The sequence below is a fragment of the Cervus canadensis genome, chromosome 3, assembly GCF_019320065.1.
Source record: "Cervus canadensis isolate Bull #8, Minnesota chromosome 3, ASM1932006v1, whole genome shotgun sequence".
NCBI classification, from domain to species: Eukaryota; Metazoa; Chordata; class Mammalia; order Artiodactyla; family Cervidae; genus Cervus; species Cervus canadensis.
In genome coordinates this window covers 24460356-24486082 of record NC_057388.1, presented here as the reverse complement: position 1 = coordinate 24486082, position 25727 = coordinate 24460356, and the positions used below count along the sequence as shown (strand labels likewise).

Here is a 25727-nt window from a genome sequence, read left to right as displayed (position 1 = left end):
ACTGCCTGACTTGGATGGTTTGTGTCAATTCAATAGAAAAAAATGACTTCTTAGAAAAGTCTTCAGAATAAATTACATTTGTAAATTGCTGTATATTTTGAATGAGAAAGATTTGCCAAAAGATGATAGATCTTGTTTGTTTTAGTTGCTCGGTCTTGTCATTGGCTGTAGCCCACCAGGCTCATCCGTCCATGGGATTCTCCAGGCAAGAATACTGAATGGGTTGCCATTTCCTCCTGTAGGGGATCTTCCCAACCCAGAGATCAAACCTGCATCTCCTTCATTGGCAGGCAGATTCTTTACCACAGAGCCACCTGGGAAGTCCAGATAGATCTTACCCTGTAGCTTTTGCTTGCAGGTTAGTTTCAGAGCTATCAATATTGAGTTATGGCTGAACAGTGACGGCTAATACAGAAGGTATTATTTTGTTTCTGTTAAAAGCTCTTTGGAAAGAGAATCCAAAGTGGACTTCACTGTCTAGTTGGTAGTATCATGATAGCCTTGTAGGTCATTTTGTAATGTAACCAACACATATAACACCTTATGGATGTGAGTACAAATGATAGGAATCTATTTTATCCTGGTGATATCCTTTTGTCTTAGTCTGTCATTTCAAATTCTCCATTTCATGTTGTCCTTTTTGTTTTCGTTCTTCATCTTCCTCCTTTTTGTGTCTTTTGTTCCTCTTCGTTTTGTCTTAAATGACTAGTATATGCTCACTGTGACCCATATGCTGTGGCAGGCGTTTGTAATGATCATGGAAAGACATACGCATTGTATGCCATCACTGTACACCGGCGCAGTGTGAACACTGAGGAGATGTGGAAAACCTACCGTCGTTATAGTGACTTCCATGACTTCCACATGAGGATCACCGAACAGGTAGTGAGGTTTTTAAAGTTTGTGTACTTGATATTGTTTCCTGATTCCATGTTTGATTCTAAATGGTTGTGAGTGACGCTAAGGTACTTACCAAAGCTAAGAAAATAAGGTAACAAGTTTTTATAATCAACAATGAATGTTAGAATGATTTTGTCCATTTAACTAATAAATTTTAAACAGTCCTAGTCATTGTGGACTGGTGACAAAATATCAATGATATACCTTGGAAAATTAGAATAAATGTGTATGTCTGAATTTAAGAGAGTGTATATATGTCTTATCCTTTGCAGAGGTATTCGGGTTTATTTAACATATAGAGATCATTGTAAGACATTTTGTGGTTATGTGTGTTTGATAATATAATTTAAAGCTGTGGCTATTTTAAATGTCATCCTTTCCCAACTACTAACAGGTAAATTCTTGATCCACTAAGTTGTATGAAGAACTGAAACCTAAATTATATTTAAAATTAACCACATAATGGTTTTAATTCTTAGCAAATATAGCTCTCTTGTTTCATAGAAGTATGAGGACTCTTAAATGTAACAAATGTAAACAGATTTTTATTTTCCTCTGTTCTTTTATTAAATATTTTTTCTTCTTTTTGCTTAGAACAAAATAAATTACCAGTGGATAAATTGGAATAGGTAATCTATGAAATTTTAAGTCACGATACTCTTTCATACAGTGTTTTAAAATATACAATTATTATTAAGCCAATAAAATAATAATAATGGTGACATTTGATTGGGTGAACTAAAGCTTTGAAATGACATTTTACTACATAAATAATCAGAAAATATATCTTTCACTTAGGATGTAGAAAATGTATGGTTGGCACCATAATTATCTCATTAAAATATTTTGTAAATAGAGTGAGATAACCTACTAATAAAGCTTAAAAGTGTTTAGAAACCAGGTTATTGTTGACTCCACAAGCCTATATTAAAAGGATTGTTTTTAATTATATTCATAAGGAAATTAATAACTCTGGGCATATCTCTTCTATTGTTCTTGTTAAATAGATCTCCATGTTTAGCTTGATTTGTTTGCAGAGGTGAAAGAATTTTCTGCCCCCAAAAATTCCTGTTTGATATTTTTTTAAAATCACATAGTTCATATCTCTCTTCTTTTCATCCCCACACTTTGACCTAACATGGCAAATTTTATGACAAGTAATGTGAATTACTGAGAGTAGTTTTAGTTACTTGCAAATTTATGGGAATTTGGTATAATATGAAATTTTCTTTGTGTGAATAGTTATAATTTTTTTCGTACTGTTCAGAGGAATAATCATTGCTTAAAGATTCTAGGATAGGACTGTAAATACTGTGTTTACAGTTTGACAAATATAGATAAAGAATATACTTTTAAAAAACTCTATTAACAGAACAATTCATGTAGAAAATTTACTTTTCAGGACAGCAACAAAATTAAATGCAACTAACTGATAAAGCGCAGTTCAGGTTTGGAAGTGCTCAGTGCAGACGGGCGAAGTGGATGTGTTCAAGCTCACAGTAGTGTGTGTTTGCTAAGGCATGTGGGTTGATTTTGAAGCTTAAGAAATTAAAACCTAAGCTTGTTAAGTGAAAATTTAGGTTTAAGGAAAGGACTAAGCACTTGTAAATAAGAGCCATACTGTTTGCCTTTTAGCTTTGCCTTAGTTATATTTTTAGTTTTCTTTTATATTTATATTTTTAAAAGAAATCCCATAAGAAAATGCAGTGAGCTTTTAGTTCACTGGTGGCAACAGTGCAACCAGTGGACGTAAACAAATTTTAACTCCATAGAGCTCTTTAGCTGTTAAAATTATTTTAGAACAGATTTCATTTTGTTTCTTTAATTTTGTGACATAAATTTTTTCCCCATTCTAAACATATGAACTTATTATTTTTTTAATGTTTTATAATTTTTATAGTCTTAATTTGATGCTTTATGGATAAAGATTTATAGGATTAAAAGAAAATAATTGAGGGATGGGATGGAGAGGGAAGTAGGAGGGGGTTCAGGATGAAAAGTTTTTTTTAAGTTAAAAAAAAAAAATAATTGAAATGTTAAATGTCAAATTATTTTAGAAATGATACCAACTCTACCAATTCATTATTCAACATATGACCATGAACAAGACAAACCAAGTCCTTGCCTCTAGGAGCTTGCATTCCAGTGGATAACTCTGTGCCTTTCAGTTTTATTGGATGAATTATTCCTAAATATGCAGCTTATATTTATAAATAAAATACCAATGATTTAAAAATATTAAGTATGCATTAAGATAACTGGGTAAAATGTATTTATGTGTTTGGATATAAATGAACTTTGAATCTTTCTAATAAAAAATTCTAAATGTTTTTCACATTTTCTAGACCTGACATATTCAGTGTGGAAAGATAAAATCTTTGGGTTTGGAATGTCTGTGATTTATGTATAGTATTTGAGTTCTTTGTGAATATTGAAATACATTTTAATTTATGTTAGTTCTTTAGATAGATTTCTTTTTTTTTATTTTTGCATTCATTTAAAAATAGTTTTGTGACTTTTTGGCAGAGGAAATTCTATTACTTTGCAGGGAATGGACTACTTTGTACTTGTAAATAATCTCTTAAATATCAAACTAATTATGAATTAATATAGAGTATTAAATTTTTTCCATTTTTCTCCCTTTAAAAATAACAGTATTTGAGAAAAACTGTTAGTCATGGTGCTTCTGGTACAGACAGATAATTTTAAAATCAGCTTGATAATTTAGACTTTAAGAAAATAACTGTTACATTTAATTTTTTTATTAATAAGGTTTAATGTTTCAAAATTTTGGAAATTGTTGTTTTGAGGAGTGCTGTTATATTCCCTTGGTTTATTAGAATGGCCATAACAAAATACCCAGCTTAAACCACAGAAATCCGTTTTCTCATAGTTCTGGAAGCTAGAAGTCCGAGATCAAGGTGTTGGCAAGTTTGATTTCTCTTGAGTCAGCTCTCCTTGGCTTTCAGATGGTGCTGAATATGGCCTCACATGACTTTTTCATTGTATGCTCCCATTCCTGATGGCTCTTTGTATCCCTCTGATAAGGGCTTTGTTTTTATTTTATTCCCTCTCTGAAGGCCTTGTCTCCAAATACAGCCACTTCTGAAGTACTGGAAGTTAAGGTTTCAACATGTGATGTGAGAGAATAAAATATATTGGTAATGCCTAAATAAACTATGCATTCTGTAAAATTCAATCAATAGTTTAAGATACCATTGACAAGTCATATTCCAGGAAACTAAGTATCTTTTAGGACACCTTGAAAAATGTAGATTTACTTCTATAAAATGTGGTTAAAAAAATTAAAACCAGGATGTTATACATTCATATTCAATAATGACCAATTCTTACACTTTTGTGAACCACCAATTTTGTGACTACAGCATAACGTTTTCCCTGAAAATTACTGCCCCCACTTTTTTTTCCTTGGCTAGGGCAAAAGAACTACTTTTAACTTTCATGCATAACATGTGATGAACTTGTCACATTATAGCTCCAAGCAACCATCTGATTTGCCATTCCATTTAATAATTTATCAGATCTTCCAGTTTCGGGATGAAAATTATCCTACACCTTTTCATTTCCTCTTTTCTTTAATCTCTGCACCAGGAATGAGTTTTCTTTACAGACTCATTGTTGTCTGTTGTTATTTAAACCAAGAATGGTTTTAGAAAGCTTATTGCATCCTGGATATGTATCGCACAGGAAAAGCAATGAAGCTCCTCATTGACGTTTTAAATACTAGATATTGCTGGCCAAGCACAATAACTTGCTGAATGACGTTGTTCTTCCACTTTGTTAGCAGCTAGTATGGTTAAAATCTGTGCTTTTTAACAAGGCATGGTGGATTGCTACCTATCTGGACTTTTGAAAGTGAAGTCTATAGATGCTAAACTTCAGATGTGTACACTTGTTTTTGTTATTGGCTTTACAAATATAAGATATATGCTATATAGCTCTTTTATTTTCTTAGTTATTATGAATTTATTTTTCATGTAGTTTCATGCAGGGGAAAAGTATCAGTGTTATACTGTATGTCATTATGCAGAGAGAGTTATAGCTATAATCTACATTTTGAAGTTTGCCGCTTCTGCTTTTAATAGTTAGCTATTACAGTGATTAACTGATTTGCAGTTGTCAATATAAAAATATTTCTTTGAGTTTTTTTCAAGAAATCAGAAACTCAAAACTTTGATTATTAATAGTTAAAAGTTAAAAGTATTATTTGCTAATACTTTATTCTTATCAAAAGGTTTTTAAACAAAATGTTTTTTAAAACCTTATGTTATGAAAATGTTGAATGATCTTAAAATCAGAGAGATTATTAAAATGAAAAACCATGTGGTTCATCAGTTATCCATGTTTGTCATTCTTTGAAAATAACTTCTTTGTAATAACATTAGGACTGTGGTTTGAATATATTTGCATGGTACTTTATATTTTCTCATTTTGGCTTAATAAGATAAAATATATTGCAAAATCTGTTTAAGATACTTCTGATACACAGAGAAATTGTCAGTTGGAAAATACTTTTCTCTTTTTGTAAAAAAATCTAAGATTATTGAATGTATTTTGTTTTGTAGTTTGAAAATCTGTCAAGCATATTAAAGCTTCCTGGTAAGAAGACTTTTAATAATATGGATAGAGATTTTTTAGAAAAGAGAAAAAAAGATCTAAATGCATATTTGCAGGTAAGTTCAAGTTTATTATTACTTGTAGGTTTTCATTTTAATAGAGCACACAAATACAGCTGATTTCTTTGGTAGAGAATGTTTTTACTGTAATAGTGAGATAGCAGCCACTTTCGAGGTGCTGAGATGTGACTTGCAATCTGATCAGTAATTTATGAATATTATTTCTCTGTTTATTAATTTAGAAGTTTTCTGGACACTCAGTGCTAGAAATTTTACCTTCAGGTTTGACTGAATACATAGCCACACCCACACCCACACCTACACAGCCACACCTGTACACACACACGCACACTCAGTGCTAGAAATTTTACCTTCAGGTTTGACTGAATACATATAGCCACACCCACACCCACACCCCCCCACACACCTACACAGCCACACCTGTACACACACACACACACTCAGTGCTAGAAATCTTTACCTTCAGATTTGGATGAGTGCACACCCACACACACCCCCACACCTACACACACACACAGATATACACACACAACCGGCAGATTTCTCTTCTGAAATAATAAAATGTGTCTCATAAGTTATTTCCTACATAAGGACTGTCAGAAATAACTTTGTTTTAGAAAGTAGTACCCAAATACCAGATTTTAATAATATCACTTTATGGTTTTTTATACTAATGAATGATTTATAAAGATGTCTCATCTGTTAATATTAGCTCCCCACTTCACTCTTGAGGAGTCAGCAAATTCCAGCCTGCAGACCATATCCAGCCTGCCACCTGTTTTATTAGAGTTTATTAGAATTTATTATATTATTAGAACACAGCCACCCATTTCTACTACATTGGAGTTGAATAGTTGCAGCAGACTATGGATCACAGAACATAAAATAATTATTATATGAACTGTACATAAAAAATTTGCTGACCGTGTCCTAGTATTTAGTGAAACTTAGCCAATACTATACTTGATATTTTGGGGGAAGTTTTCTCTCTCTCAAACATTTATAAGTTTAATTGAGTTTGCTTATAACTATTCCATAGCACTACAGTTTACGGAAAGGATAGGAAAAACATATAAATCTGCTGTTATTCACCTTTGTCTTCTGGCTTAAGGCTAAATGATATTATTTATATGACTTGTCAAACATTTTGATTTTTTAGAATGTATTTACTTTAGTTGCATTAAAATCTGTATCAGCTATTTATAAAATTTAGAAAATAAGCACCTTTTTCAAAATCTGGTGCCATAAATGTATGTTTTAGTTGTGGCTATACTGTCTCTGTCTTAGCTAATGATCTCAATATGTCAAAACATGTTTCATTGAAGGAATTAAGCTATAATATTAGACTATATCATGTTGTAAAGGCAACATTTTGTTTTGGGCCCTCTTTATAATGCTTAAAAGTTTTAACTTTAATTGTTTTATGTACTTTCCATTAATGGTAACTTTAAAATTAGAATGTGAATAACATAGCAGTTTACTACTCTGGATCTTATTAGTTGTAAGCTATAAAACCTGAAAATGGAATAGTAAATAACATTTTGGGAAATTCCCTGGTAATCCAGTGGTTAGGACTTCACACTTCCACTGCAGGGGGGTCTAAGAGCCCACATGCTACGTGGAGAGGCTAAAGTAGATAGATAGATAATAGATAAATGTGTTAATATTTTAAAAAATAGCAACATTTTTACTATAGATTCTTACCTTTCTAGCAGATGACATTGTAAGCAGTAGCTATTTCCAGTACCCTATCAGTATAAGCTGCCTCTTTATTTTTCCTGTTAGTTACTGCTGACTCCTGAAATGATGAAGGCGTCCCCAGCCCTGGCTCACTGTGTGTGTGATTTCCTTGAGAACAAAGCCTACAGTAAAGGGAAGGGGGACTTCGCTCGCAAGGTGAGCAGACCATCACGCTGGCTTTCCTCATGGGTCTGGTTTCTTCCTTTGTTCTCAGTAAAAGAAGATGATTTATACCTATGTGTATGTTTTAAAAGTATAAATTTTATTAAATGTTCTTTGGCATCTTCTGTGCTTTATCAAAGAATCAGACATGTCTGAGTGACTGAGCTGATGCTTTATCAAACCTACTATATCTAGGCATATCTAATAAACTCCTGTATTTACATGTAGGTTAAAATCCAGCAGTAGCTGGAAAGGGGAGGGGAAAAATAAAAGCTTTGTTTCTGAAATGATGCTTTAAGGAAAGTTGGCCTAAGACAAGCCACAGGCTTTCATTAGTTTAAGAAGGAGCTGTTAATACTTCTTATTGGGAGGAAATGTCTTTTAATTGGAGTAAGGATAGTAAAAATGTTAAGTAGACTCTGTCACTGAAAGTATTTATGCCTTTTGAGTGAAATAGTTATTATCTAAATTTATAAGGACACAGGCCTATTCTGGAAATAATATGCTAGGTTAAGACAATAAATTGGTTTGAGTAATAAATTGGTCAAGTTGGGTGAGAAAGCTCACTGGGTGAGAAGGCAAACAGTGGAATCAGGCAGCCTCTGGTTCAAATTCCTGTTCTGCCATTTACTAGTTGTGGCCTGCAAAATGTTACTTGGCCTCTGGGCCTTTAGTTTCCTCAAGATTGAAGGTGTTAATCCTCAATTTAGAGCATGTGTGAATCAAACAAAATAATCTATATATGACAGTGCCTGTCTGAATCAGTGTTGGCTCTTAGAAGTAGTAACAATAGTAACAGGAGCTGCAGCATTAGTTGGGGAAACTGTATGTAGGAATTCTGTTTATTATTTTTGCAACTTTTTAAAAGTCTGAAGTTTTTTCAAAATGAAAATTAAAAGGCTTCCCCACCTCTCATCCCCTATAAAAAGACTAACTTGTTTAAAAAAGATTAAGGAATTGGTACAACTAAGTAAGAATTAACAACTGTAAGAACTTCAGATGATCTCTCAAGGATACCATGGTTTAATATCCAAGTGAATGTTAACATTTCTAAATGGAATGTTTTATCTTAATAAGAAATTCTAGGTTATGTATTTTATAATGGTGGGGGGGAAATATGGTGATCTTATCTTTGTATTTCATGATTGAAGTGATTGAGTTTTAATTCCAACTCTAGAATGGCTTTATTGTCAATAGAGATGCATGGCAATATTCCATCTTTTTTATGTTTGCCTTAGTTTATCTCTTAAGATTGCATCTATTTGAGATAAATTATAAATTAATAATAGCCTTTTGAGATAAAAGAAGCATTGTATTGTTTAGTCACTAAGTTTTGTCCAACTCTGTGACTCCATGGACTGTAGCATGCCAGGCTTCCCGGTCCTTCACTATCTCCCGGAGTTTGCTCAGACTCATGTCCATTGAGTCAGTGATACCATCCAACCATTTCATTCTCTGTAGCCCTTTTTTGCCTCCTGCCCTCAATGTTTCCCAGCATCAGGGTCTTTTCCAGTCAGTCAGTTCTTCCCATCAGGTGGCCAAAGTATTGGAGTTTCGGCTTTAGCATCAGTCCTTCCAGTGATATTCAGGGTTGATTTCCTCCAGGATTGACTGGTTTGAGCATTATATTACACATAGGCAATTTCTTTTTTACCACCCTACAGTAGCGTGTGTATGTGTTTGTATGTATGTGTTTATCTCCAAATAGTTACATGTCACTCTTTAAAAAAATTACTACTAGAATCTAAAAATCCTTTTGAGTCACTTCTGGGAATCCAAAGTAACATACATTTTCATAATTAATATGATTAATAATCATATTAATAATTACTAAGTTCATCTTGACCTCTTTCAGATTATTGGGATAATTTTCATGAATATCAAGAGGAGTTTTCAGCTACATTTCCTTTTTGGATAAATTATAGTTTAATATTTTCCTTAATTATATTTCACTGGAAATTAAATAGCTATTGGAGAAAATAATCTACAAACATTTTATCAGTGGCTAAACAGAGCTTGAAAAATAATACTTTATAACACATTATCTTGATCACACACAATTTGCCTAGCTTTGCAAAATTTATGGGCCTAGTTCCTGGAAGGAGTAATAGACAAGTAGTCTTCTCTATGCACACAGTATCTTTCCAGTTTTTTTTTTTCTTTATCATAGTGTGATGGCATTTTTAAGCTGTAAGTAGGGACCTAAATTTAAATTAAAATTCCCTTGTTTGCGTTTTTAACCGATACAAATAACTGAGGTGACAATTGAATGAATAGCTAACATCTATTTAAGTCTGGCTAAGTGTACACTTTTGCAGGCAATCAATAATTTACTAGTCTGCTTGGCAATTTGCAATTGTCGTTTTTTTGTTTTTTTTTTTTGCTTTAAACATCTGTTTTTAGACAAATCTTGCTTCTGGAAATGTTATCTTGTGATAGACTGATTTTATGCTTCTAAAATTCTACTTTTTTCAGGGTTGAGAGACATAATCATGTGTAGAGGTTTTTACATGCTCCTTTGCTCCCTCCACTCTCCACCACCAATACAGATGTTTAAGCTTTACCCTCAGAAATTGGAGGGTGAAAAAACAGGAACGAAAAGGGAAATGGATTCTGAAGGTCTAGTATTGGTGTTCAGACAACTATTTTTAATTATTATGTAACTCATGGTATAGATTTAAGTTCTCTTATTTTGAAAGAGTATTAGTGGTAGTTAGCGTCATGCCTGGGCTTCCCAGGAGGCGCTCGTGGTAAAGAACCTGCCTGCCAATGTAGCAGGCATAAGAAATGTGGATTCGATCCCTGGTGGGGGAAGATCCCCTGAAGGAGGACATGGCAACCCACTCCAGTATTCTTGCCTGGAGAATCCCATGGACAGAGAAGCCTGGTGGGCTACAGTCCATGGGGTCACAAAGAGTCAGACAGGACTGAAGCAAATTAGCGTAGCATAGCCTCAGGCCTGGATAGCAGTTGAGGTTGTATTCATTTAACCAACTTAAGGTTGTACTAGCTGAACGCATGTTTCCACTGTGAAGTGTGAGATATATAAAATTCTAAAACACTTTTGATGGTGTTCAAACAATGTTTAATGTAGGTTATAGATTCAAGTGAAATTCATGCCTTTTTTGCTTCTGAAATTCTACCTTATCTGTGAACATTAAAACTTAGTAGAATGGTGGCCACTTTCCCTAACGTTGTGCATTTTAAGTGTGGTGTTCTCGTGTTTATCTCTCTTAAGAATTCTTGTGTTCTAAAACACGTGGCAGTGGTGTCAGTATAGAAGTGATGTCCTGACTAATTTGAACACACTATTCTGGTTAACTGAAAATTACTATTGTATGTAGAATTAGAATTACACACATACATATATATTATAATTTTACACCCAAATATGTATATGTATATATAATTTTACAGACAAGCGCACATGCACACATGATGGTTAACTTCTTCTTTTTATCCTTTTTAATCTCTGTATCTCTTCATCAGTGGTAGCTGTTTTCAAGCCTTTCTTCCTCATTTCTCACCTTTGGTTCTACTGTGAATTTGTGGTACTGTGACAGTGTCCCTCCTAAAGGTTGTATTTTCCAGCAAGCAAATCTATAGGACTGTTGTCCCTGCTTAAGCCAAGGAATTATTAAAACTTTTACACTTATCTTGAAATTCACTTTTTGTTGTTATTGTTTATTACAGTACCTATTTCACCTTTTCTGGTTTTCTTGTTCGAAATCATGAAAGCATATTAAATAATTTTATTAATATCTATTAACATGTTTCTTAAACAGTGGGGTTCAGTGTTTTTTGCTATGATTGCTATTATGTTTCTTTTCTTCTTGCATGGAACATAATTTGTTTCTGTGGTAGTTTTTATAAAATTCAACACTTTATGGAAAATATTCTTAGGGTTGTTTGACTTTGGTTTTGTGTCTGGTTTTTATTTTCTCTTTTCCTTCCTTTCCTCCTCCTCTCCCTCCCTCCTTCTCTATTTCTTTCATTTGTTTTGTTTGTTTTTATCTGTTAAAAATCAAGATCCATATGCATCTACTTTGGGTTCTCTATTAGATGGCTCTCGCTTTCTTAATTGAAACTATCTGGCATCTATTACAGTCAGAATGTCAATTTTAAAGCTTCCTATCCCTCTGAGATTATTTCTTTATATATCTCTTAGCATATTTTCTTTATGGTTTTTCTATTCTGCCTTAGTAAAATATGGCTTGCATGTCTGATTTGCAGCTTCTCTTTTTCCTAATAGAGTCCAGATTCCTTCCATAGATTCTAATTGAGCATGAAACCTATCCTAAAAACTACTTTGTTAAATAAACCTTAGTTATTTGGGCTTTCTGTTTGCTTATTGTATCTGCTCATTTACTTTTCAGTATTGCTCAGAATATCTATGTGATTGTCACCTTGAATCATGGCAGAAGTATGTTGTGGCTGTTTATACTTGGTTAAGTTTCTGTTTGGGAAAACTCTTCAATTTTTTCAAAGCTTTTCTTAGTAAGAAGGCAACCCAAGGTTTATACTCATTTTCTTCCAGTAAATATATCACTTGTATATTTGTGTCTGAAAATACATTTTAAAGACACTGAAGACAACAGTGCGGTACTTTTAAAAGGCAAAGAGTTATTATAGACTGGAAAGTTATTACACCTTTCGTGTGTTGCACTTGGTTTTCTGAGGCTTCTGAGTTGAATAATAAACCTGATACAGTGAAGTCATGATATAATATCTTTTTCCCTTTAGATGGACACATTTGTAAATCCACTTCGAAATTCTATGAGGAATGTTTCAAATGCAGTCAAATCCCTTCCTGATAGCTTGGCGGAGGGAATGACTAAAATGTCAGACAACATGGGCAAAATGTCAGAAAGATTAGGTCAAGATATAAGGCAATCATTTTTCAAGGTAAGAAGATGTTTTCTGTAATGTCTGAAAGAAATGATTTTTAGGTCAACTAAGATTTACTGAGCTCCTGCTTAGGTTTACCTTATTTCTCTTTGTAAGTCCAAAGCTCTCTAGACACATAGTCTCATAAAGAATTAAAAAGCTAAAGAGAATTAATTATCAGAAGTGGATACTGTAAAATGTGCTCACTTTTCAGTCCCTAGTGCAATACAATTTAAAAATTCATTTAAAGCACATTTAAAGTTAGTGAAATTAACATTCTTTGTACTGTTTTATTCCATTATACCATATTCATTCTATAATGTTAAAATTTATAGCAAAACAGGTATGTGCTATTGTGTAAATCATACTAGTATTCATCAGCAAACATAAAATTTCTCCTGAGTCACACGATTAAGATTCACGAGATGAAAGGCAGGAAGAGTCTTTCAACATCATCAGTCCTTAGTGTGTAGATGCCTGTGAGAGGAACAGAGGAGTTTGCTTGGAAGCATTTTCATTACGCTAGTAGTAGATCCTGGTGAATCAAGTAGTTTTTTGCTTCCTAATGTACATTTTTAAAAATAATTTCAACCTAGTTGTTTAAAGTTATAATCAAGACTATGAAAGAAATCATGTAGGTATTAGAACTTTCTATTTGTTAGATCATGTTTCAGTGAAGAGGAAATATATATAAACACAGATGGAATTTATTTATTGTAAGAGGCAATTCCTAAAATATACTGTGTGTAAATCATACTCTGCCATCAACTCTCATGTCTTCTTGATGCTCCATCTGAATTTCTAATCGTGGGGCAATGCCCCAACACTGAAGTGAGGGTTGTCTGGTGCCGCTTCTGCCGGTAACTACCCTATGACTTCGTACAGAAGTCACTGAACTGTTGCAGGCTTCTTTTTCCTGACCAGTGATGTGCAGGGTTATAACAGGTGATCTTGGTGTCTTTCCTATACTGAGAAATGATTACCAGCTGGCATTGGTCTTTCTGTCCCTTTTCTCAATAACTTACATTATGTGACAATTACTTACTTAGTTTCTTTCAGCCTGTTAACATACTGCAAGGGCTCTTTATGATAGAAGAAAAAAGATTGTAGTTCTGTTCTCTGACTGTGCTATTCACTTTTGTCTTGAAATCATTTAATGTTTCTTAGCTTTAAATTCTAAAAAGTATAGAGGTTTCAATGAGTAATATCTCCTTCCAACTCAAAATGAATCCTTTTTTTTTTAAAGGAAAAAAAATCTGTTGATAATGAAATAATTACTCTTTTATATTTGGTCTTTAATTTTGGATTGTTAATACCTTGTTAATGCTCTATAAATTTTGTTTATATATTGTCCCCAGAATCAAATCTAGTGTTCTTTATTATATTTGACACTCGTTTCAGTTTATTATCTTGTGTTCTTTTATTTTCTGCGTTAGTGTGTTTACTTTGTTCTTCTTTTTTTTTAATACCAGGTTCCTCCTTTAATTCCAAAGACTGATTCAGATCCTGAACATTGTCGAGTTTCAGCTCAACTTGATGATACTGTGAGTTAATTTTTGTTTTGGTAGCAGTCAATTGGAATTCCAGTCATACTTTGCAGATCTTTTTAACTTTCTAATGAAGTATAATATGTATATGTCATTAATGTACTCATATTTTAAACATTAAGTTTGATGAATTCTTACCAACTGAACATCCCCAGTACCCAGCACTATAAACAGGAAGCAGAAGGTCGCCAGTACCCCAGAGAGCCCCTGATGCTCTCCTGCTGTCATTGTCCTCTCCCCTGCCAAGGGTAGCCACTACCCCAACTTCTGCCCTGCTTTCATACTTTATGTAGATGAAACTGTAAGCTGTGTACTCCTTTCAGTCTGGCTTTTTGTTCAACGTTGTGGTAGTCTTCCATGTTCTGTGTGATTGTGGTTTCTTCATTCTTGTGGCCTTACAGTACCACATTTTGTAAATATAATGCAGTTTATTTGCTATGTTATGAACAGTACTCCTATAAACATTTGGGTACGTATCTTTTGATAAAATAAATATGTACACGTTTCTCTCTTACTCAGAAATGGAATTGCTTGGCCAGAGGTTATAAATATATTCAGTTTTAATAGATACTCTCAAGTAGTTTTCCACACTGTTTACCACTTACATTACCATCAGCAATGCATGAGAATTTCAATGGTTCACAGCCTGCCAAAATTCAATATGTTTATGTTACACCTTTTTAATTTTAGCCATTCTGGTTGTCATATCTCATATGGATTTACATTTCTCTGATGACTGTTAAAATTGTGAACCTCTTTTCGTAAGTCTGTTGTCCACTTGAGTGTCCTGTCTTATATGTCTAGTCCTTTCCCCCATTTTTCTGTTGGCTTGGCTGTCTGTCTTTGTCTTTGATTAGTAAGAGTATGTTGTATAATCTGAGTATTGGTTATTTGTCAGATACAAGCATTTGTATACTGTAAATATCTTCCACTTTGTGTGCTTTTATTCTCTGTGTATAATCTGTGTCTACTGCAAGGTCACATAGATGTTCTCCTATGCTTTTCTTCAAGCATCATTTTTCTTTACCATGCCAAAACTTAGGTTTGCCATTCATCTAGAATTGATTGTTGCGTGTAGAATGATGTAGGAGTCCAGCTAACCTAAGCACTATTCACTGAGAAGGCCTGCTTTCCCAGTGTGTGTTTCTCCCTTGTTACAAGTTAGATTATTTTATGTATTTGAGCGTATGCTTTATATTCTGTCCTATTATGCAGATTTATTTTAAAGTTATAATTATCCCCCTTCAGTTTCTCATTGGATTTCTTTACAGTAAACTGTCTTAAACAAAGATGATATTTTTGTTTTTTCAAGAACATTTTAGAATGTTTATTATGTGTTGTACTGTTATAATATCATAACATTATACCTTTCATTAAGTGTTTATAATTTATTAGAATTGTTATGTGGCACTAAACTCATGAATATACTTGATCAGAAAATAAAGCAGTATTGAGAGTAGATAAGCCGTGAACTTTTGATATGTAAAGAGAAGGCACACTTGATGCATGAGACAGGTGCTCGGGGCTGGTGCACTGGGAAGACCCAGAGGGATCGGGTGGGGAGGGAGGAGGGAGGGGGGTCGGGATGGGGAACACATGTAAATCCATGGCTGATTCATGTCAGTGTATGGCAAAAACCACCACAATATTGTAAAGTAACTAGCCTCCGACTAATAAAAATAAATGGAAAAAAAAAATGTTTACAACACAGTGAAAAATGAATGACTCATGCTGTTTTCTCAGTATTCAAATTACAACATTGATGAGGAAATAGAAAAGAGTAGCTTAGTGATCAAAGAATTATACAATTACTAGCAGTTTTGTTACAGTTCTAGATCTGTACCTTTCTTGTTTTATCTATATATTTCCACATCAAAGCATTCTCATTGTCTTTCTTTACTTTTTATATCTTTAATTGAATATGCCAATGATAAAAGTGTACAAATTTTTACTTGTTAAAAATTAAAAGAAAATTCTAGTAATTTAGCTGCCTTTTGTAATGTTAGCTGTGTACTGGATTTTATTTCAGGTTCTTTATTGTGAGAATACCTAATATGTACAACTCACTAACGAAGCAAAGCAAAATGTGCTGTGTAGATTTTATTTTGTTCCACTGAATAAAAAGAAATGTTGAGAATATCTTGTCCTTTTGAAAAAGCTGCTCCAGAGAATAGGCAGAGGGGCTAGCTAGCATGTATTATAAACTAGCAGAGAGTCTACTAAAAGATCCCAAATCCTAAGGTCATCATGAATCCACTTTGAGAAGTTTTTTCAGTGCAGCTTTGGAGTTTACTCATCATTGTAGATTTGTCAAATTCTGTTTTCTGTCAAAACAGATGTTAAAAGTATTTTTTGCTAAATTAGAATAAAAAGTCAGTTATAAAGGCTATAGTATAACTTGCTCTCCAGCCTGTAAATAGTAGTAGTAATCATTTGGTAAAAGCAACAAAATTAGCCATTCACAAGAGAGAGATAACTCAAATAAATGTATCTTATTTCTTCCCATTATTTTCTCAGGTGGATGATAATATTCCTCTTAGGGTAATGCTGCTTCTCATGGATGAAGTGTTCGACTTAAAAGAGAGAAATCAGTGGTTGCGAAGGAATATCAAAAACCTACTTCAACAACTTATAAGAGCTACATATGGTGATACTATTAATAGGTACCACTTTTTAAAACAAAAACCAAAAAACTACTTAGAGCTGATCTTACTTAGCTTTTAAAGTTTTACTTTTAGAAGTAGACTGCCCAAACTTTTGTAGCAGAATTTCTTTCTGTGGGCCTTTGAAAAAGGTTATTGAAGCATTCTGTTGCTCTCAGAGATAATCTACACACAAATTAAGTTGCTTACTCCATGAAAGAAGTAATGTTTCTTTATTTGATTCACCTTCTAAAATCTTGACCTTACTCGTTTAAATTTCTTTACTTTCAGAAAAATAGTTGACCATGTTGATTGGATGACCTCACCGGAGCAAGTAGCCGACTTAGTGAAACGTTTCAGGTATATCTTAAGACACAATCACTTCCTGCAGGTAGCACAGAGTTGAGCATTGTTATCACTAACTTTTATCATGTTCCTTTTCTTTCTGGCCATCACATTGGTTTTAGTCATCACTGATGAGCAAAAAGACTTGTAAAAATTATAATAAACACTTATCCCTTGGACCTATTAATCTTTGTTTTCTTTAAAACCAGAATAGAAAAAAATTGTAAATGAAAAAGCTTTTAGGTCTTAGGCTACATTTTATCACAGTAATGTGGCTTTAAAATAATTGAAATATTGGTATAGACATGGCATGGTCATATAATCAGATTACCTAGTTTTGGAGATTAATTTTTCTCTGTTGTATTTGCTAACTTTGATTTTAAGTGAGATATTTTAGAAATTTGTCTCTGACCATGGTCTAAATTTTTATTTAGACCCTTTTATTTATTTTATTTTTATTTAGACTCTTTTATTTAGAACCTCTGAAAAGGTTAAAATTAAGAGCAGTGATACTCCAGTTCATATGTCAATTCTCCAAGAATATTCTCAGCCCTCTTAACTGGGGACTGAGAAGTAAGATTCAGTCCCTTCAAGGAATGCATGGCACGGCAGAGAAATAAACATCTTTTCTAACAGTGAGAGATAAGCAGAACACAAATATACCTGGCATCATGTCCTTTGAAGTAACAGAAACAAGAAGGCAACTATTGATATTGTACAATATTTATTTGGCACTGTCCAACTACTTTACTATGGCCACTTTCTGATTTTATCCTCCTTTACGAGATAGGGATTTTGGTTTCCATTTTGTTACAAGGAAACTGAGAATTTGAGAAGTTCAGCAGCTTGCCCAAAGGCTCACGTGCTAGAAAGTTGGGGAAACAAATTTCTCTAATCTGAAGCTGAGTTTCTCATCACTGTACCATATTGTTTCTAAAAGCTGGACTGCCTTCCCAGGCATGTTCTTTCTGTTTCAGGGTGGGTAAATGTTGTTCCTCTGGAGCACTGATTCTCAACCTTGCCTTGCACTTTGGAATCACTTGAACAGCTTTAAAAAGTACTGATCCTTAGGTCCTATTTGCAAAGAGTCTGACTTAATGCATCTGGTGGAAGGCCTGGACATTGAGTGTTTAAAGCTCCCAGGTGTTCCTAATGTGCAGTCAGTTAAGAACTGTTCTGCACAGGCTCTCTCTGAGACCAGATCCCCAGGTAGAAGCTTAGTTATTGTGCTTTAATTCCTCTCTTTGGCTTGAAGAACTAGGGAACAGTGATCAGCACACTGTAAAGTAAAAAAGAATGGGTTATATAGGTGAATTATATGGATTATATGGATTAATAGATTATATAGGTGTGTTGTTGTAATCAACACAGCTATAAGATGTGGGTGCAGTTACTCCAGGGCATACTTTTGTTATTTTTTTCTTGTGTATATCCTTTTACACATAAAATTAAACCCTGCAGTTAGTTACTATCAGTTGAATATCACACCTATATAGAATTTCAGAAATGTTTCCATTTTCTGTTTGCATTTGTGTTTTCTGTAGAAAATTGGAATAATTTTACCAACTTGTATCATTAGAAAATGAAAATGTTTACAAAATTTATTTAATCTTCTTAAATAGAGATGCCTTTTGGCCAAATGGCATTTTAGCTGAGACTATCCCGTGCAGAGATAAAGGTATTCGAATGAGAACAAGAGTTGCAGGAAAAACTAAATTACTTTCAATTATGCCAGGTAAGTGAACATTTTTAGCATAAATCTCAATTTGTACTTCCAAATTTATGGCATGCATTGAGCATGCCAAATTTAGCTGCCTTTTGACTATAATAATTTACCATTTGATGGCTTATATACTAGGAGGCATTGTGCTAGTCATTTCTCATATATGTTTAACTAATCCTCATAACAATATTGGAGAAGAAAATGGCAACCCACTCCAGTACTCTTGCCTGGAAAATTCCCTGGATGGAGGAGCCTGGTAGGCTACAGTCCATGGGGTCACAAAGAGTCAGACACAACTGAGTGACTTCACTTTCTTTCTTTCTGTAGTTCCTTTTCGAGAAGGAAATGGCAACCCACTCCAGTGTTCTTGCCTGGAGAATCCCATGGACAGAGGGGCCTGCTGTGCTGCGGTCTATGGGGTTGCAGAGTCAGACACGACTAGGCAACTAACACACACACACACACAATATTATAAAGTTAGGAAGCTGTTAACATCACAGCTTTAAATATGAGGGAAAAAATCAGCTCAAAGGGGTTAAGTGTAAATACCAAATAGATGGTAAAGAATCTGCCTGCAATGCAGGAGACTGGGGTTCGATCCCTGAATTGGGCAGATCCCTTGGAGAAGCCAGTGGCCACCTACTCCAGTATTCTTGCCTGGAGAATTCCATAGACAGAGGAGCCTGGTGGGCTACAGTCCACAGGGTCACAAAGAGTTGGACACGGCTGAGCAACTAAAACACACACACCGAGGTTTAAAGAGTGAGTATTGGAGCTCTGAGTTAGCTTTGAGTTCCTTGAAACCACTGTATTCAATAAAAATTATACTTTTAACCACTTTACTTTGCTGTCTTGAAACATTTTAAGAAGTTGATGATAAAATCTGTGACAGATGAAAGTGAAAGTCACTCAATCGTGTCTTGATTCTTTGTGACCCTGTAGACTATACAGTCCCTGGAATTCTCCAGGCCAGAATACTGGAATGGGTAGCCTTTCCATTCTCCAGGGGATGTCCACAACCCAGGGATCGAATCCAGCTCTCCTGCATTGCAGGCGAATTCTTTACCAGCTGAGCCACAAGGGAAGCCCAAGAATTACGGGAGTGGGTAGCCTCTCCCTTCTCCAGGGGATCTCGGCAACCCAGGAATCAAACAAGGGTCTCCTGAATTGCAGGCAGATTCTTTACCAACTGAGCTATCAGGGAAGCCCATGACAGATGAAAGGGCTAATAAGGTATAATGAAGTATGAGGTTTTCAGAAAGAATATTTGTTCTGTTTAGGAGAACAAACATTTCTTCAAAGAATCCCTTTGAAACAACTGATTGGTCCATGCTTAATCTCTGCCAAAATGTGATCCTAAAGAAAGTATACATAGTGGCATTCTTTTGGTGTAATTTGAATTATTTTAGAACTCTGCTGTCTCACTAACTTAGATATTTACTTTGTCCATTTGTCGTCTCTCAGTAAGAGAAGTTTTGTTTGGTTGGGTGGTTGATTTCTCCTATGGTGATAAATGTCTTTTAAAATACCTAGATATCTCTTCTCCACGTTTTAATTATGGATGTAGGAAATACAAAAGTATTTAAGTTCTCAATATCTTATTTCTTTTCCTATAATTTTGTTTTTCTTTAAACCTAATTTTCATTATAGATTTTAATCAACTTTCTCTTCTGTCCATTAAATTGGATATTTGCCACATGGATATTTATTTCACCCTATAGACTATACTGTTGCATTTGGAGATAAAAAGCAAGTTATAGAAATAACATTTTAGAAAAATAAAGAGAAACAGTAGCCTAGGATATTAATATACTTTTAGAATAAACCAGATGGTGCTTTAGGTGGACTCAGTTATGGAGTAGAAAGAAATCTTAATGCATTTATACAATAAATATTTACTGAGAGCATTTCATGAGCCAGACACTATTCTTCACACTGATCTTTGCCTCCTTAGAGTTTACACTCTACTGGGGGACACAGGTGACACACAAAAGGAATAGATGAAGCACAGCACATTGGATAGCGCTAAGGAGCCGAGGAGACAGGCAGTGCAGGGAAGTGGGAGTGGCAGGTGAATTGCAGTTGTGAGTGAATGACACTTACATGAAGACTTGAAGGAAGTGAAGAAAGATATAAAAGTAGGTATTTTTATATATACAGAATTCTTCACCTGTTTTTTAGTGAATTTAAAAACTAATTGCTTAAAATTATATTGTACCCTAGTTAGAAACATACTTTTTGGGAGTTGCATGTTACTTTTGAAAGCAATAAAGTATTGTTTTGGGGGCCCTGTTTATAAATTAATTAAGAATGATCCTACTTAATTATAAGTAATTAAGACTGATGTTCCCACACTCAAGTGTCTCTGGTGACTTCATGTTGCCTGTGAGTAAACTCCAGACGTGCTCACCCTGCCAGCTGCAGCACTGCCAGTTTTCCATTCTTTTCACCACTTTCTCTTACAGGAATCCTAAAATTGAGCCAAACCGTACTACCCCATTTCTTGAGCCTGTCTTGTTTGTTTGTTTGTTTTCCCCACTTAGTGCTCATTTCCTTATTCATGTTCTTAAATCCTTTATCTGTTTGTACCAATCAGATCCTGCCAATGCACTGTTAGTGTGTTGTGAGTTTTTTTAAATCAGAGATCAAGTTTCCACATTTCTTTGTAGTATTTCTCATTGTGCATTAGATGGAGAATATTTGTATAGTGTTTTAGAGTTTATAGATCGCTTTTCACTTTATCTCATCAAAGCTTTTAAATTCTCACAATAATAATGATATTGGTTATTATAAATTCCCGTTTTACAGATGAGGAAAGAAACTCAGGGTGGGTGAGTTATATAGGTATTAAGGGACAGGGCTTCCCAGATGGCTCAGTGGTAAATAATCGGCCTGCCAACGCAGGAGACGCAGGAGATGTGGGTTCCATCCCTGTATCAGGAATATCCCAAAGAGGTGGAAATGGCAACCCACTCAAGTGTTCTTGCCTGGAAAATCCCACAGACAGAGGAGCCTGGTGGTCTGCCGTCCATGGGGTCATAAAGAGTCGGACACAGCTGAGTGACATTAAGGGACAAGATTATAACACTTAATTTTGGGTTTCTGAGTCTGGGTCCTGCTTTCTCTATTGTTGTATTGTCTCCCAATACCACACAAGTGCGTGCATACTTGTGACGTATATAAGTTTTAAGTCAGTTATTAAACTTATATTAAGGTCATTCACTGAATACTGGCTATTTGTCAGTTACTCACATGTGTACTTTACATGTTTTAACTTGGAATACTTTTGGTCTTGTACTTCCTTTGAATAATGAATTGTGTTTATTTCCCCTCTGCTTATTTAGATGAACTGAAGCACATTATTGGAGCTGAGACAACTCGGAAAGGTATTCTTCGTGTTTTTGAAATGTTTCAGCACAACCAATTAAATAGGAGAATGGTTTATGTCTTTTTGGAAGGCTTTTTGGAAACCTTATTTCCACAGTATAAATTCCGTGAACTTTTCAACAAACTGCATTCACGGTCAAAGCAGATGCAAAAATATAAACAGAAACTTCAAACTACTCAAGCGCCTTCTTTACAGAAAAGGTGACACTCCAATCTCTGAAACTGGTGTTCATTTTGTCCAGGACTAATGGTATGGACGGATCTTCTGGGGCTTAGCTCATATACTGTGTGTCTGCACCAGTCTCTTAGTGTCTCAGAACAGATTATTAATACATCCATGTGACTGCCATTCTCCTCCTCATTGTCTGTAACCCAGCCACTTGTACCAAGAGAGGTTTCTGTGTCTTGAATGATTCGGTGCATATTTTTGCAACACTGAGAGGATGCTGCCTACAGCTCAAGCAAGAAGGACGTTGGTTTCTTCCGTTTCAGAGTAATCAGCATTCTCCAGCAATGACAGAGTGCCAGAGTGTATATGTAAGAGCTAAGGAAAGCACAAAACAATGGTTCACAGATAAATTGGCTAACTTGTTTAACAGTGGGAAACTGTGCAATGTACTGTTGGGAGGGGTTTGTTTTGCATAATGGTTTTGTATATCTTTGTCGGAATTTTGATATAGTGTAGATTAGCCAGGTGAATGATCTTTGAAACATCTGTTTCAGGTCTAGGGAAAATGACAGAATGCCCTTAAAGTATGAAGTGACATTATATCCAAATTATACTTTTGTTTTCATGACATAGAAACCTAGTGTAAAATAAAACCAGTCACAACCAAAGTTTGATTGGATTTGTTATTCATTGGCAGAAAACAGATTTTAAGTAATTCTTCTATGTCTTAAGGGCTCTATTTTGCTCTTATGGTACTCATAATTAAGTTTTATTTTGGCATTCTATGTGCAAAAAGAAGCATATGGTGGCTCTTAAGTTTTGAAGTTATTACAGCTTTCTTTAAGAGATTACTGATTATATAATAGGGGCTAGAATTTGTTGAAAGAACTGCCAAATACTTCTTAAAATACAGAAATTTAAAAAATAAGAAGTACTCTGTTGAAAGTTACTCTATGATAATTTTAAATTGTGTGATCTAGACATACGTTAGGTGATTGCAAAAGTAGCAAATCAAAGGATTAAATGAGCTTATAAGTCATATGTAAACGTACAAATTCCTAACTCTATTACAGTGTACATATATGAAAATAAATAATGAAAACAGAACTATAATATTTTTTAAAATATGCTTTTATTTATATTTTGCATAATGTAAAATTCTACTAAATAAAGCAAGTTGGCAAAACCCCTCGGTGTATACATTTAAGACCCTAAAATAATTTTATACCAACAACAAAATACCTTTTCCAGTTTTGGAGCTTCTGCATTTCCTATAGTTTTCTCAGTCTCCATTTGTCCATCTTGGAAGTCTTCATATGTTTTATATGCAGGATTTCTGCATAGTTTAACTTCCACTGGCTAAGTGTTTCGGTATCTCAGCGTTTTTTGTTTTAAAAATATTTAACACTAAAACCTTATAATAGTGAAGCTATTTATCAGACCACTGAGCCAAGATGCTGGTGTTAAAAGAACTTCCGGGTGCTTAAGATAAAGGGACAGAGTATTGGTATCCCAGTTGTTTGGGAGTTTTAAGATTGGAACAAGATGTTATTGTCTTGTTCTTGCTGAGATCCTACTTACGAAGCAAAGCCTGATAGAATAAAGCCTTCCTTTAAAGCTTTATGATAATAATCATATTTATTAATAATGCTGTTATGCATACTTACAGTTTGCATATATTCAGCCTGTGTTGCATGTCTTCAGGATTACATACATTAAATCCCTTTCATTTAAACTTCCAAATGAGAAAAGATCTTTATTGACTCTGGTGGAAGAAATAATATTTCTTCTCAATGTATCTTCCTGCCCCAGGCTTTAGAAGAAACATGTGAAACATGTCTGTAGGAAGCATCAGCATGGCCGTAAGTGCAATGATTTTCAGATACACCCCTGCCCATTCCCAGTCTATTTTTGACATAAGTAAATATTAAGAGTGAACAGAAGGATTCATGTAAGAGTCTACTGTGTACGTGTGAAAAAGCATTTCTAGATAATGTGAGGAGCACTGGCCACCAACCAGGGAAAGGTCATGCAGGATCGCAGATTTTCATGAAGCCCTGCAAGATAACTGCAGTCATACCAAAAACTATTAGAGTAAATGGGTTTTTAAAATAACTTTTGTTTAAAAGAGTTTATATTTCAAAAGCAGAAATATCAAATGGTAGTCTATGTAAACGGTTGTGCATCTTCTCTTTGCACATCTATGTTTTACATCAGAGAAAGCCGTGGTCATGCTAAAATTAGAGATACTTTTTGAGTGATTTGGTCGAGCTGTGTGTAAAATATTTAACCCATAAGTCAAGTACAGTGTACTATGTTTAATAAAGTTACTACATTTAATGCATTTATTGCATATATGAATATATACAGGAAAAGGCTTTATATCTTCTGATATTTGATTTTTGAATGTGTTTTTAAGTCAGTGGTGCCGTTAGGCAAGAACCTTCAAAATTAATCATTATTTGAGTTTTTCTGATTTTTCAGGTAACATAAACTATTTAGAAACCTTCACTACTAACTTACAGTTCATTCCTCTAAAAAACTGATTGTATGATTTAAATATAATACTTAGATGGGCATTTCCTGTGATTAGGGTTTTCTGAATAGTTGCTGAAAACAATTGTGCCATTGACCAATGGATGCACTTGGTTAGCCTTAATTTTTATTTTAAGAAACATTTAAAACTTTCTTGAATATAGTAGTTCCTTCATTTTAAGTTTGTGCTGCAGGTGTTTGGAAAAAAATCAAACAGTTAAGCGCTACTAGAAAGTGTACCAATTTTTAAAAAATTAAGAACAATATAAAATTTCACAATCTAAAATTTTAATTTGTGCAATATTTTCATTTAATGCATGTGTATTTGAGTAATTGTAAAATAAATGAATTTTTAATGTTTTGAGATCTAGTTAAACTGTCTTCTTAACCCAACAACTTACATTCCGTTGTTGCTGCATCCTTTTATTTAAGGACTTGTTTTAAAAGTCGTTTTGTCACTCCTTGTAAAATTATTTTGTTATTAGTAAATTTTGCTTATAGGAGCATGGCTCCTGTATTACAAGGGAAAAATATAAAGAGCACATTTTAGGATTACAGTTGTTTAAAGATAACTTGTGCATATCATTGTACAATAAGTGTCAACTGTGTGCCTAACTATTCTATCAATACTTCTTTAACAAAGAAGAAACAGCAATCAGAATGTCAGTTATTTTTATTGAACTAAAAAGACTTAAAATTTTATTTGGTTTGCATTATGTTTTGTCCATTAGAAAATACTAATAAAGTATTAACAAACCTTTTTGTTGAATTTTATTTCATAGTGATGTATTTTTATTACTTTTAAAAAGTGCTTGTTCAGTTGTCTTACCTTTAGTATCTGTGTGTATTTTCCTTTCTTTTCAATTTGGAAATCAAGCAACTCAAGTTCCAGGTTGATGGATAAACTACTGGGTGATTACTGACTTACTACAACAAACTAAATTTACTTTTTCCTTTCATGGGGCAAGTAATTTACTACCTCAATGTTAAAGAAACTTCATTCTTCCCTACATACAAAATTATAATTTTCCC

At 34.1% G+C, this 25727-nt stretch overlaps 1 protein-coding gene across 3 annotated transcripts in view; it reads left to right on the top strand.

The window, feature by feature from the left end:
* The window catches only part of SNX13 (sorting nexin 13), a 153203-nt gene extending 127751 nt beyond the window's left edge, over nt 1-25452 (top strand). For 2 of the 3 annotated variants that reach the window (XM_043462782.1, XM_043462783.1), the window contains 9 exons: nt 743-882; nt 5487-5594; nt 7344-7454; nt 12204-12365; nt 13820-13891; nt 16412-16557; nt 16828-16896; nt 18504-18616; nt 21949-25452. In XM_043462782.1, the coding sequence (XP_043318717.1) occupies nt 743-882; nt 5487-5594; nt 7344-7454; nt 12204-12365; nt 13820-13891; nt 16412-16557; nt 16828-16896; nt 18504-18616; nt 21949-22196 (1169 nt within the window). In that variant the 3' untranslated portion in view covers nt 22197-25452. Of the gene's footprint in view, nt 1-709; nt 883-5486; nt 5595-7343; nt 7455-12203; nt 12366-13819; nt 13892-16411; nt 16558-16827; nt 16897-18503; nt 18617-21948 lie in introns of all 3 variants that reach the window. The other variant, XM_043462781.1, reaches the window with a different exon arrangement.
* Nucleotides 25453-25727: the final 275 nt, after the last annotated feature.